Source organism: Siniperca chuatsi, linkage group LG4 (assembly GCF_020085105.1).
Source record: "Siniperca chuatsi isolate FFG_IHB_CAS linkage group LG4, ASM2008510v1, whole genome shotgun sequence".
Taxonomy (NCBI): Eukaryota; Metazoa; Chordata; class Actinopteri; order Centrarchiformes; family Sinipercidae; genus Siniperca; species Siniperca chuatsi.
Genome location: NC_058045.1, coordinates 26,631,105 through 26,643,470, shown reverse-complemented (window position 1 = coordinate 26,643,470; position 12,366 = coordinate 26,631,105). Strand labels below are relative to the sequence as shown.

General features: G+C 39.9%; 1 protein-coding gene across 1 annotated transcript in view; it reads left to right on the top strand.

The window, feature by feature from the left end:
- Nucleotides 1-12,366, top strand: part of LOC122874455 (c-Maf inducing protein) — a 48,725-nt gene that overhangs the window by 18,274 nt on the left and 18,085 nt on the right. Inside the window, exons 2-7 of the mRNA XM_044192334.1 lie at nucleotides 4,086-4,211; nucleotides 9,546-9,596; nucleotides 10,322-10,483; nucleotides 11,389-11,430; nucleotides 11,865-11,927; nucleotides 12,061-12,141. Coding sequence (XP_044048269.1) covers nucleotides 4,086-4,211; nucleotides 9,546-9,596; nucleotides 10,322-10,483; nucleotides 11,389-11,430; nucleotides 11,865-11,927; nucleotides 12,061-12,141 — 525 coding nt within the window. The remainder of the gene's footprint in view (nucleotides 1-4,085; nucleotides 4,212-9,545; nucleotides 9,597-10,321; nucleotides 10,484-11,388; nucleotides 11,431-11,864; nucleotides 11,928-12,060; nucleotides 12,142-12,366) is intronic.

Here is a 12,366-nt window from a genome sequence, read left to right as displayed (position 1 = left end):
CTCCAACCCTACTCCACGATGAAAAGCAGAACAGAAAGAGACAGAATGAGGAAAAAAAGAGAAAAAGAGAGGACTGGAAGCAGGAAAACAGAGTCAAGTAGAAAGAAAGAAAGAATTAAGGAAAGACAGAGTCGTACAGGATGAGAGAGAGAGAGAGGAAGGTAGAGGGAGGCAGGCAATAACTGCATGCTCTTGTGCAGGATGGAGTATCTATGGTAACCTCGGCTGGTTATCAGAAAATTGAAGCCCCTTCTGTTTGTCTCCATTCTGCTCTGCCTCTGCCTATTCAAAAACACCATTTATCTCCTCCTTCTGCTCTTTATTTTGCAGTTCGTCTTGTTAGTATGGCGTGTGCCACCAACTCGAGCAAAAACTCAATCAAAAACACTATTTGGCAGTGTACAGGCAAACAGAAAGACAGACAGACAGAGATAGGAGCTGACGTTTACTCTTCCATGGAAATGAGACATCTCTCCCAGAACCAATATTTGTCATGGACGTCGTCTGTAATGAAAATCCTCTATGGGTGCAGTTCCACAACAGGGATTCTGTGTGTGTGTGTGTGTGTGTGTGTGTGTGTGTGTCTGCAGAGGGGGTGAGACAGAAGAGCCAGCCGTGGAGGGAGGTATAAATAAAGGAATAGCGTGTTTGTTTTTCAGCCGGGGGGGCAGAGAGAGAGAGAGAGGTGCCTGTTTGCTCTATGGAGAGTGAGATGGATGCAAATAAAGAGAACCACCTGTCTGCTCGACTCCCCTGCAGAGGGATGCCAGGGCAAAAGCAGGCGTTCACTGCTGCTGCTTCCATGTAACTACTCAGATGTGTTTGTGTTGAGCAGAGCTGTTACTGTGTGTGTGTGTGCTGGAGGAGGCCAGAGACAGACTGTTTATCTGTCTGGAAGCAGCAGAAAAAGAAGATGAAGGGGGAAGTGGAGTGATACCAGAGCAGCCTGTGGAGGCCTGTTTTACCGAGACACTGACTATAGCTTGACAGTCCCAGTTCATTCATATTATAATATAATAATAGTAATTATTTGGATGTCTACCTCTTTACTAAAGAACTGATATTTTCTAAACAGGTTGCAATGAGACATTTTGTTCAGATTCTTCACAAGTATAAATCATCGTAAACAGTAATATCATCAGTAATTATTTTCTTCATTATACAGTATTATTACTATTATCTGTCTGAGGTTTTTCCTGTCTGACAAGAATTCAATAAGGGAATAAATGGTTACATGTTAACATTTTGAATATCGGTAAATATTGGCTTCAGTTAAGCAAGACAAGTCAAGGCCTCAGTATGCCTTTTTGGCCTTAAACTCACACCTCTTGTCAACAGTCATAACAGATCACACACACACGATATACACACTGCAGGAATCAGCAGATATCGGTATCTTCAATGTCCACTTAGGATAAACATTCATTAATCTGATTTGAAATCATATTAGGAAGACAATCCTTATAACTTTAGATCTTGCCTCATAATCATCACATTCAGACTTTTTATTTAGTATCAAAAGTAGTTCAGTGATTGCTGCATGCAAAATGGCCAAGAAAGCTTTTCAGATTTTTGCTTAAAGCTTTCTCATTTTTGGCTGGACCGCAGCAAAGCGAGGCCAGCCCTATAAACGCAAACGTCTGTCCCTGACTTACTGAGTGATGAAGTTACACCATTGGTCGGTCCATTGCTCTTTCAAAATGAATAGGTGCAGACAGACCTCAATTATGTCCTCAGGAGCACATTGACCATTCACAGTCCAGCCATATACTAGGTTTCGACCTAGTCTTGTTTGTCATAGACACTTAAATAGGTTACCTTTTTTTTTAAAAGTCTATCTCAAAACAGTACTGGCCCCTATGTACAATGAAGCAGTTTTTTTTTCATTGTAATTGTTACTCTTGTCCATACAGGCGACAAAGAGATCCCCTTCTTAAGTAATTTCAAGTGATGGAGGACAAAATCCTTGTTCTGTGTAAAAATGCATTTTAAAGTCAGCTGAAGCTAATATGAGGCTTTGAAAGTTAGTCTTTTTACTGACAAATTCCCTGTTTGTGCTTCCACACAGTGTGCCCTTGCTAAGTCACGGCAGAGGGATAGTAGCCTAACACAAAGCACAAAGAACTCTCTTCAAGAACTCTGTGTTTTCTGTCTTTGTAGCCCTGACACAATGAATCGTACAAATGGAGATAATGGCGCACACTTTCGGACAATCTTTCCTTGAAGGCATTCATGGTGTTGCGCTAAGTTGTTCACACGAAAAGTGACAGAAGTAGTTGTGTGAAGAGTGAAAATGAGCTTGAGAGAGAAGTTCATATCCTACCTACTCTCTTACCTCAGCACACCTGACCAATCGCTGCGTAAAGCGGGTGTTTCAGAAAGTGTGTCAGAAGTTAACACTTTCTGACACAGCCCCTTCGATTCTGCTGTCCAAAAGGGGATTTCAGAAGCTATAAAATCTGACAAACACTTTGTTTGAAGAAGACTGAGGGCTTCAGATACTAAGTCCATTGCAAGACTGATACAATATGTCCACATGAAAAAGGAAAAATGTTAACAATGAAAAAGCTAAATCAGACAGAGCACAGTCGGCTGTGGTTCCTCTTTGATAGTCTTTTTGAATTTCTCTCCTGAATCTGCCACCTAAACATACATAGTAGGTCAACACTTTATTCACTTCAAACTTCATATCACCCAATACACTTATTTCCATTTATTTGTCTTAGTTTACTTTCCTGATGGAAACCTGCTGTGTCCCAATCCAGTTCCCATAAGAAATGTCTGTTTGCAGGCCAAAACACAATGCTTGAAATATTTTATTCCTTAGTGTACTTACTCTGTTTCAAATTAGTGATCCTGGCGATCCACTGGTGGATATTGACTTGTTTACATTTCTTCTATTATCTCGGCTGTTGTCTTTATTTGTTTCTTGGTGTCACACTTAACTGAGAATAGTAAATCCCACGCTGTCAATGTTTATCCACTGATAACATAAAATGGAACACACGTATGTAAGACACTTTCAAAGATTTTCTGAAATACTCCTCCTAAAGCTCCTAGAATTGTGACTACATTACTGTGGTCTGTCAGGACTTGATGGCCGCATCCAGCTGAAACTTTCTACATTCACCCAGCTGCTGAGAGTTTTTAAACTGAAAATGGCCTCAGAAAAATGAAAAGTGAAAGGAAAAAAAATGCTGATCAATGCCAGAAAGAATTGCTGCATAATTAGGGTGCAGCAAAAGCCACTGCAGATGACGTCTGCAGGGCCCATTTGTGTGGATATACAGTTAGTCTCCTATCAACAACAATTGGTACTAAGTCATGCAGTGACGCTAATGTCTGGGAAATCAACTGGTGATTCATTTACTGCCATTGCTGCATTACTGACAGACACGTCTTATTATAGACACACTGTGGTATTAAACATTTCTCTTGAAACTTCTTCTGGTAGTTAGAAGATATGTAGGCTTGGTTTCCTTGTGGCTTTCTCTGGGCCTCGTTATTTTTATCTGTTTAGAATCTTTCTTTTTTTTTTAAAAGACTCTTCTGTTCCTGACTCCGGAAACTTGTGGTAATTTGTCAGGGTTCCTGTAATCATTTTGAGACTAGCAAACAGGTTGTGGCCTGTTACTCAGTTGCATCTGCTTCCAGCTCTCACAATGGTGAGACTGGGATCAGAGCTCTGCATCACACCATAGTGGGCTTTCTGTCTGTGTGTATTGACTCAAAGCTACATGAACAATGTCTTTCGAGGTAATGTTTGTGTATTTGTGTGATTAATGGCTTTTGCTAAATTGATTTTCCACTTTGTTTCAGCATTCAGTGACTATTCACTTGGAACTACATCAAATGTCACCACAGCTGATAAAGACTACTCTGTATAACAGCGTTTGCCATTTTGTTTGGCCTTGTGTTTACCCAGGGCAGGTTAGCCCAGGATATGTTTCTTTTTGTCTTTCCAGCTGACTGCCAGTAAAAATAAATGCCTTTTTCTCCTCCAGCTCTGTTTAAATATACAGTATGTATTGTAAATGTTAGACAGTGGCAGGCTAATATCCTCTTGCTTTCTCTCTCCTTTCCAGCCCACCGGTTACATGGAGACATCATTGTCCTACAGCTCCATAGAGGACCTGCAGCTCCTCTCATGGGACAATGCTCCAAAGTACTGTGTCCAGCTCAGCTTCCCTGGTGGCACCGTCCTGCTGCAGGTAATGCACGTGTTCGCAGTCATCTTAAAAATAAACCAGCGGCTACATACCTAATAAGTTTTATCAGATCATTTTACTGATAAAACTAAAAAACAAAAATCCTAGGACACATCCGGTCAGCTGTTAGTACAGGTTGGAATAACACAGGCTTAAAATAAATTAGTGACAATAAAACTACCTTGACATTTTTGTAGGCTAGCTAGGTTTCCATTCAGTAATTGCTTATTTTGGTTGCAATAGCAATGGATACAAACAAGTGTTCATTACTCCAATCTAATCATTTCACTCAGTTTGGTCCAACACGAAAGGGATGAAGTGATGCAGTTTGATTTCTCAACAGGGATGGGCAGGGAACATAAACACTTTTATAGTATCAGATGAATTTTGTTCATAGCAGTGAGTATCGAAAATGTACTTATTATTTTAATTAGATATTTCCTGATGTTTGTTCCTTATTTCAATTATGTTTTAAAAAATACTATTAGAATACTATTTTCTGCATTTCTACATGCTTTTATCATGATTCTCAGCTACTTAACAGCAACACGTTATGATTAAGATGGCTATCATGTTTAGTTTAATCATTCTGCCAGAAAAGTGGTAAATATTCATCAGAAAAAGCCGCCTTACTCTCTGCATGTTTAACCCAGAACCCTGCTGAACATCACAGGCTGTGGTCCCCTGTCCCTGGTGGATGTTATGCCCAAGGTGCAACAGCAGCACAAACACACGATCCCTGCCTGAAACAGCCAGTGTAATCTGGCATTAATTCAGGGGTATCAGTTCATCAAACTCTTAGCTTTGGCAAAGTCATTACATCTACTATCATGTATCACAAAATATTTTAAACCCACTTGTATAAACAGATTAAATATCTGGGGACAAAGTGGAGCACTGCATGATAAATGAACACTATTTGGTCCATGGCCCGTGACAATTGATTAAACTGAGATTTTAAAGCTATCGGTGTAGTGGGAACTTTGGTCCTGATTGCTCCCTGTTGGGATGAATTTTTACATCAGTAGATTTGTGGTGAATAGTCTGTGGTGCCTAGTTTTGTGTCTGTAATATGTTAGACTCAGGACAGTACCAGAACCTATACTGGACACCTTACACCATGTATCTGCTGGAGTCTGAGAGACTGCTCTGAATTCCTGGGACAAAATCATCTCCACATTAACCAGAGCCATTCAGTGAGCACATCTGGTACTGTTACCCATTAGCCCACTTACCTCTGATACACAATCTAATCCATTATGGGTGTTGGGGGTCAACAGTGTATACCCACCTCCTCAGCTGTGTTTATGCTTATGCCTGCTGCCAGCTGTTTGGACCGCTGCCAGGCGGATTCAGTTTGTGCTTTGAAGGAAATGCTCCGCTGGATCCTATCCACAAGCCAAGATCAGTCATGGTTCCTGTGGAAAACTGGAAAACCTGGTGTAGTTTTCCAGCTAAGGAAAGAACATTAGAGAATTATTAAAATGTCATGGTTTAGAGATCAAGATAGTAAGTTAACCTGAAAACCCCAAACAGAGTGAACACTGAAATCCCAATTTGACAACATACTAGTTTGGACTATGGCAACTAATTTCCCAGCCGTACAAACTATGTCGCTGCATGCTGTATGATGAGGTGGCAACAAAAACACTGATAAATATGATTAAAACACTGAAGGAATATGATTTCTGCTCTCCTTGGCTCATTGTGATTGTATGTTTCCTGTGGGTATAAATTTGATGAAAGTAGGCCAGGTCATCATCATGGATTCCCATCTGAATTGCTGCAGTCACTCACCATTATTTGGATCTTGCATTTTAACAAGTAATAATGAATGCAATATATTCATCTCCAGCAGTCAGCAGTTGCTTTATTACTATTAAGTTTTTTAATAGTGAGTTATTGATGCCAGTTACTTTTGACTATTTTGTGACAATCAATTAGTTCAATTAGTTACTCATAAGTGCAGGTCCTTGTAGCATCATTTTAAGCAGGCTAGAATGACGACACTCAGTTTCAGTATAACCTGACACAATTTTAATCTCTTATAAGAATATTATCCAAAAACAGTTAAAATCCTTCACAGTGGCACATAGAAATGAATCATTTATCCGCTACCTCATTGAAAATTGTAGGCCACATACTGTACTGAACATACTGTTCCTTCTACCTGGTCTACAACATGCACCATTTCTTCCTCTAAATACATACCGCACCTAGACTGGTCTGACCTTAAAGTCATTACACTTTGTTTTGCCGGCAATCAGTTATTTTACTGTTAACAAACATTGGGACAGGTAATAAAAAATGCAAACACACAGGAAGCAGATGGGAAGAATGGCAACATTTTTTCTGGTCCTGTTTGTTGTTCTGAAGACAAAGTTAATTTTTAAAGTCTCTCTGCAGTTGTTGTCAATTCAGTTTACAATGTACTATCTCCGTGGTGTCGAAAAGTCATTTTTAAAAGACGTCAATAAATTATTTCAACCATTTTTTTCATCTTACCTCTACTCCTCTGTGTAAATCTCGTCTTGTTAAAGTAGGTGTGTCTCTCAGTTCAAATATATAATATTAGTGATTGAAGACCTGATTGGCTGATAATTATCAGTGTAGCATACACCAGCTTCCAATAAAATGCACACTGTTAACTGTAACAGTCTGTCAGAGATGGTACACAGCATGTAGAAGTGATTTGATATAAAAATGTTTGATCAAGAGTTGGAAACCTTAGCAACAATAGATGTCAGTCAGTGGTAACCTGATAATATAATGTATGCTAGTTTAGAGAGTAAGAGCACAATTACATGACTGTCAGATGTCTATTTACTGCTAATCATTCAGCTAATAGCTTTATGTTTTGGAGCCAATTAATGAAATGTACATGTGTCAGATTGGCTGCATCCAGGTGTCTCTCTGCATTCACACACTGATCTAATAAAGATGTGCCAGGCTTTAAAGGGAATTCATTTTATAAGATTAATACGGCACGTCAAGAGGCAGCTTAGAGTAGACTTCTTGTTCATTTTAAAGTTACACTTATTTCTGTGTTCCCTTAAAGTGGTCATATTATGCTTTCTGGCTTTTTCCCTTTCCTTAATTGTGTTATATATCTTTTTTTGTGCATATAATAGGTTTGCAAACTGAAAAAGCCCAAAGTCCACCCCAAAGGGAGTCACCCTCTGCCACAGAAAACACTGCTCCTGAACTGCCTGAAAACAGCTCCAACCTTTACTTCCGTAACGTATCTGCGTCACTATGTAACACGCGTTTGTAACACGCGTTTGTAACACGCGTTTGTAACACACAGTTTCCACAAGTACACCTAAATATGAAATTAAAGTAACGTTAGATACCCTCCAGGCAGTCAATAAAGTTGTTACTGTGATGTAGAGACAGCGTACCGTTAAAACGTTAGCTATAAAAGATAAATTAAAGTTAATTACTAACCACTCCGTCTCGGTCGTGAAGCTGGTTCGGGTTGTTGGAACATGAAGGGCTGAACCGAAGCCATAATTACAGACTGAAGCGGCTTTGTTTTGGATCACACTACCTTGCTCTCCAGGACCCGCCCTACTGCTTCTGATTGGCTATTTCGCATGAGAAATTTTCTGTGTTTTTTGTTTTGTCTGTGCTCTTCTCACTGGTATGAAGCAGGGGTGGGGCTCAGCTGCAAAAATGTGATACACATAGGTCACATACTACTGTACACCAGCAACATTTGAATTAAAATCTGATGACAGTTCTGTGGCTGTTTGCTTTGATTCCCAGAATACTGTCAATCACATTAGGTCAGACCACAACCACACAGTCCAGATGAAGCCACGCTCGCAGCTGCTCAACATCACACACAGGCGAGGTTGGAATAGACCGTGGCTGATGTCTCCGCTCCTTTGATTGGTCACTTTCAATACTGACCATGACCTTTGAATGGCTGTTTGGTTTGATCACTGACACAGTTAAAGACCAGCAGTTGCTGGCACTGACTAACTAACTTATGCATTGGGTCTACATTTTTTCATAGCAATTGTAACCTACATGGATCATATATGCCACTGCTGTCAACACAAATAGCCTATGTTACATTTTGGTTATGCATGATTTACTTGTGTTAAGGGCATTGTGGAGGTGGCTGGTCCTCACTTTACCTCTTTTTTTCTCCGACATCTTGATTGACTTCTTGATGATTCTGCTGCCAAAAAATGGGCCAGAGACAGGCCGGAGACTGTGGGTTTTGAAAGTGACCAATCAAAGGAGGGGTGACATCAGCCACTGTCTATTCCATCCCCGCCTTCAAAGTCTCAAAAATCAACTTGAGCAGCGTTGAGCAGTTGTGAGCATGTAGGGATGTTCAAGTCAGCGCTCGTCACAGCTCCATGCCCGCTGGACCGCATTTGTGCACGTGGAGCATAAATGCTCCCTCGCGAGGATGGTTTTCGCTCGTGGATACTGTTCTGCTTGCTCGTATTATGTGCATGTGCCTGTTTTTTTATGTGCACAGGTTTTGAGACTAATTAAATGCCATACTTTTTTTTGCCTGCTGCTGCTGGAAATGAGGTTGATGAGGGCGGTGACAGTCAACCAAACAGTAAAGTTGTGGTCTAATAAAACAATGGGCTAAAAGACAATGAAACGCTCCATAGAGCTGAGGGGAACTGGAGAGTCGGGTGGTAATTCTCTATTTATTCATCACTACAAGCAACCACTTTCATTACACATAGTCTTGATCTGTTGTTAATTAGTGCGGCTTTAATGTTTAGAATTTCTCCTGTAAAAGTCCAACCATGCCTGTTTAATTTATTTTTCCTTTGGCAAGCAGTGCAAAGACTCATTTTGTGTTTTGCATCTAGTAACTGCACATTTTCTTGTATTCTTGACTAATGTTAGACCTTCACAGCAAACACTTACAGGGCTGTTTAAAAGTGAAATCAACACACTGTGATTGTGAGTAACCAAAAGTAGTTAGAGGGAGGGGGCTGCGTTTGTAAGTCAAAACCCAGCAGATATTGTCTGCAACTGTAAATGTCAACACTTAAACATGTAAAATCTATCTTCAAAATGGAGTAGTTCTTGGTAAATATGCTGTATTTAGGCCTAAGATTGTAGAAAATGACAATGTACAGCAATCTGATAATTTAACGTTGACAAAAAGTGAACTTTTAACCTTTTACAAAAATGCAAAAATATTTTTTGCCTCTTTCAGGATGTAGTTGTCTGGGTGACTATGAGCCAATGTCATACAATCCTTTTCTGTGACTTTGCTTTCTATTACCTGAGATCAGATATAACAAATTGTTTGTGTCTCTCTGCATGGGTGTGTGTATGTGTGTGTTGCTACAGGCTGCAAACAGCTACTTAAGGGACCAATGGTTTCACTCACTGCAGTGGAAGGTAAGGTTACGGTTTGTCTTTACTTTTTAATTGATTAGTTTCATCTGCCCGATTAAAGCATGACTGTATTTCAGCACACATTGAAGTTTATTGCTGAATGATCCCGTTGAAACACCCAAAAATAGGTTTTTGTTGTATTACAAATCTTCTCACAGTGACACACAATTCTATGGCACTTTACAGACCTTTATGAGGATCAGACCTCTAAACCTGTCAGTACTAGAGCCATGCTGTGCTTACTAAGCTAAATAAAGCTATACAAGGAAGTATGCCTGAGGTAGTTCAGTGGTAGAGCTCACAGTTACTTCCCATGGTTTAAAAAAATATATTTTTCCTCTGTGTTTAATTTCCTCCACACTCAACACTTTCTCAAACAATAATCAGAAGCTGTCACATAAAAGCCATGTGACACACTGTATATATAAAGGTGTAGGGAGACTTTACACAGGTCTGATTCTTTACAAACATTTCCTGTTTGTGTGTTTTCACTGGACCATTTAAAAAATTAAAAACCCAACAACCCAACAAGCATGTGAGGTATAGTGACATGAAACAGGACCAAAACAAGAACAAAATTCACATATTTGAAAAATATTTCTTAATGATATCTGAGGTGTTGAAGTGCTGGTTTCACAAACCAATGCAAGCAGCAGCTATAGAAAATAAATGCATACCAAATACTTGCTAGGTAGTCACCGTGGGGTATTGCGTTGTCTTTCCTACAGAAAAAGATCTACAAATACCGCAAGGTCCTGAACAATCCGAGCCGCTGGGATGTGGTGCTGAAGGAGATCAGAGCGCTGGTGGACATGGCTCTGACCTCACCGCTGCAGGACGAGTCCATCCACCAGGCTCCACTGCACATCATCTCCACCCTGCTGGCTGAGGTAGCAACACATACACATATGCACCCTCATGCGTATATTACCAGTGAGGCCCTGGCCCTTACCATTTTCTTTTTATGCCTAATATTAGTCTTTGCTCTAATCTAAATCTAATCCTAATTGGGGGTTTTTAAATCAACATTTGATGCAAGTGCCTCATAATTCTACTATTCTTCTATAAAGTATGGAGCTCCAAAACACAATTTTATTGGAGTTCTTTTTTATTTTCACTATACACTATAGACATTTTTTAGCAAAAATGTTCCCAGTCCTTTATTTTTTATTAGAGACATTTTTAAATTTCGAAATCTTTTATTTTCTTCATGGGCGGTGGCTGGCTATTTAGTAAAAGATCCACCACTGCAACTCAAACATATTCTTAAAGGGGGGAAGGCCACAGCACATACAGTAGAACATTAGGGCCCTAGAGGCTACAATGTTTGTTACATCTCATAATGCAAAAGTACAATTAACACACTGATTTCATTGTTATTCTTAGATCTTTAGTAGTAACAGTAGTCAGGCTATAAATGTAAAGTCTGTAGTTTGGTGCTAGAGGAAAGGTTAGGAGGTCACCAAAATCATTAAAGGAATAGACATTTTAGGAAATGTGCTTATTTGCTTTCTTGTTGAGAGTTATATGAGAAGACCACTCTTATATCTGTACACTGAATATGAAGCTACAGCCATCAGACGGTTAGCTTAGTTCAGCATAAAGACTGGAAACTGGGAAACAGCTAGCTTGGCTCTGTCCAAAGGTAACAAATTCCACCTACCAAGCTTACTAATTAACAGTGTTTGTGAATAAACACAGTTGTGTCATCCTCTTGTGAGGACATTTGATTACAGCGTTCTTCTTTTTTGTTCTTCCCTAAACTCTTCTGGGTTTTTTCTCTTCTTCTTGACAGAACTCTAATCTCAGCACTCAGGATCATGAGAACATCATAGTGGTGAGTATGAAGTTCACTGTCACTATAAATTGATATTTGATGTCAGGCTGAAGTTAATAATTAACACCGCTGAGCCCAGCCTCTTGTTGTTTTGGTCTTTAAACTGAAGAAAAATATAGATTCTCTCATGTATTTGTTCATGTTACACTTGTGTGTTTGTGTGTTTTCGATTGCTGCTGTCGATGCCCTTATAGCGGTATCTGGGCGGAACAGAAGAGTTCGATGCTGAGAGAGGTTGCGATGTTTGTGTAGCTCACCTGTGGGCTGTTTTTACAAGGCTCCTGCACCTGACAGCTCTATACTGCTGGCTCCCAGCCAGTGTAAATAGGAGATAGGATATGGAAATATTCATCTATTTGTGTGTGTGTGTGTGTGTGTGTGTGTGTGTGTGTGTGTGTGTGTGTGTGTGTGTGTGTGTGTGTGTGTGTGTTCAGGCCATTGCTCCTCTTCTGGAAAACAACCACCCACCACCTGACCTGTGTGAGTTCTTCTGTAAGGTGAGCTCATGTGCTGCAGTCATAACCTGACTCAGAATAGAACAACACTGAACATATAGTTTCTGTAGTAAAGATAAATAGTTTTAAGCATTTAAAAGTGCTTCCTGTTGATGGTCATTCCTGTGTTTTGCAGCACTGTCGGGAGCGGCCACGGTCGATGGTCGTGATTGAAGTGTTCACTCCTGTGGTCCAGAGAATCCTCAAACATAACATGGTGAGAGCGGCTGTGTTCAGGAGCTGCACAGAGCATTCAGTAGTAAAGATGAGAATAAGAAATCAGTTCCCATTTAGTATTGGTTCCACTCTGCCCAATTCCTCTTTTGATAACTGTTTATTACATGCAATTTCATGTTTTTGGTAATTTATGTGAAAATGCTACATTCCTTCAATCTAGTAGAAGAAGAAATGCATCCAGTACATCTGATGAATCTAAAACCTT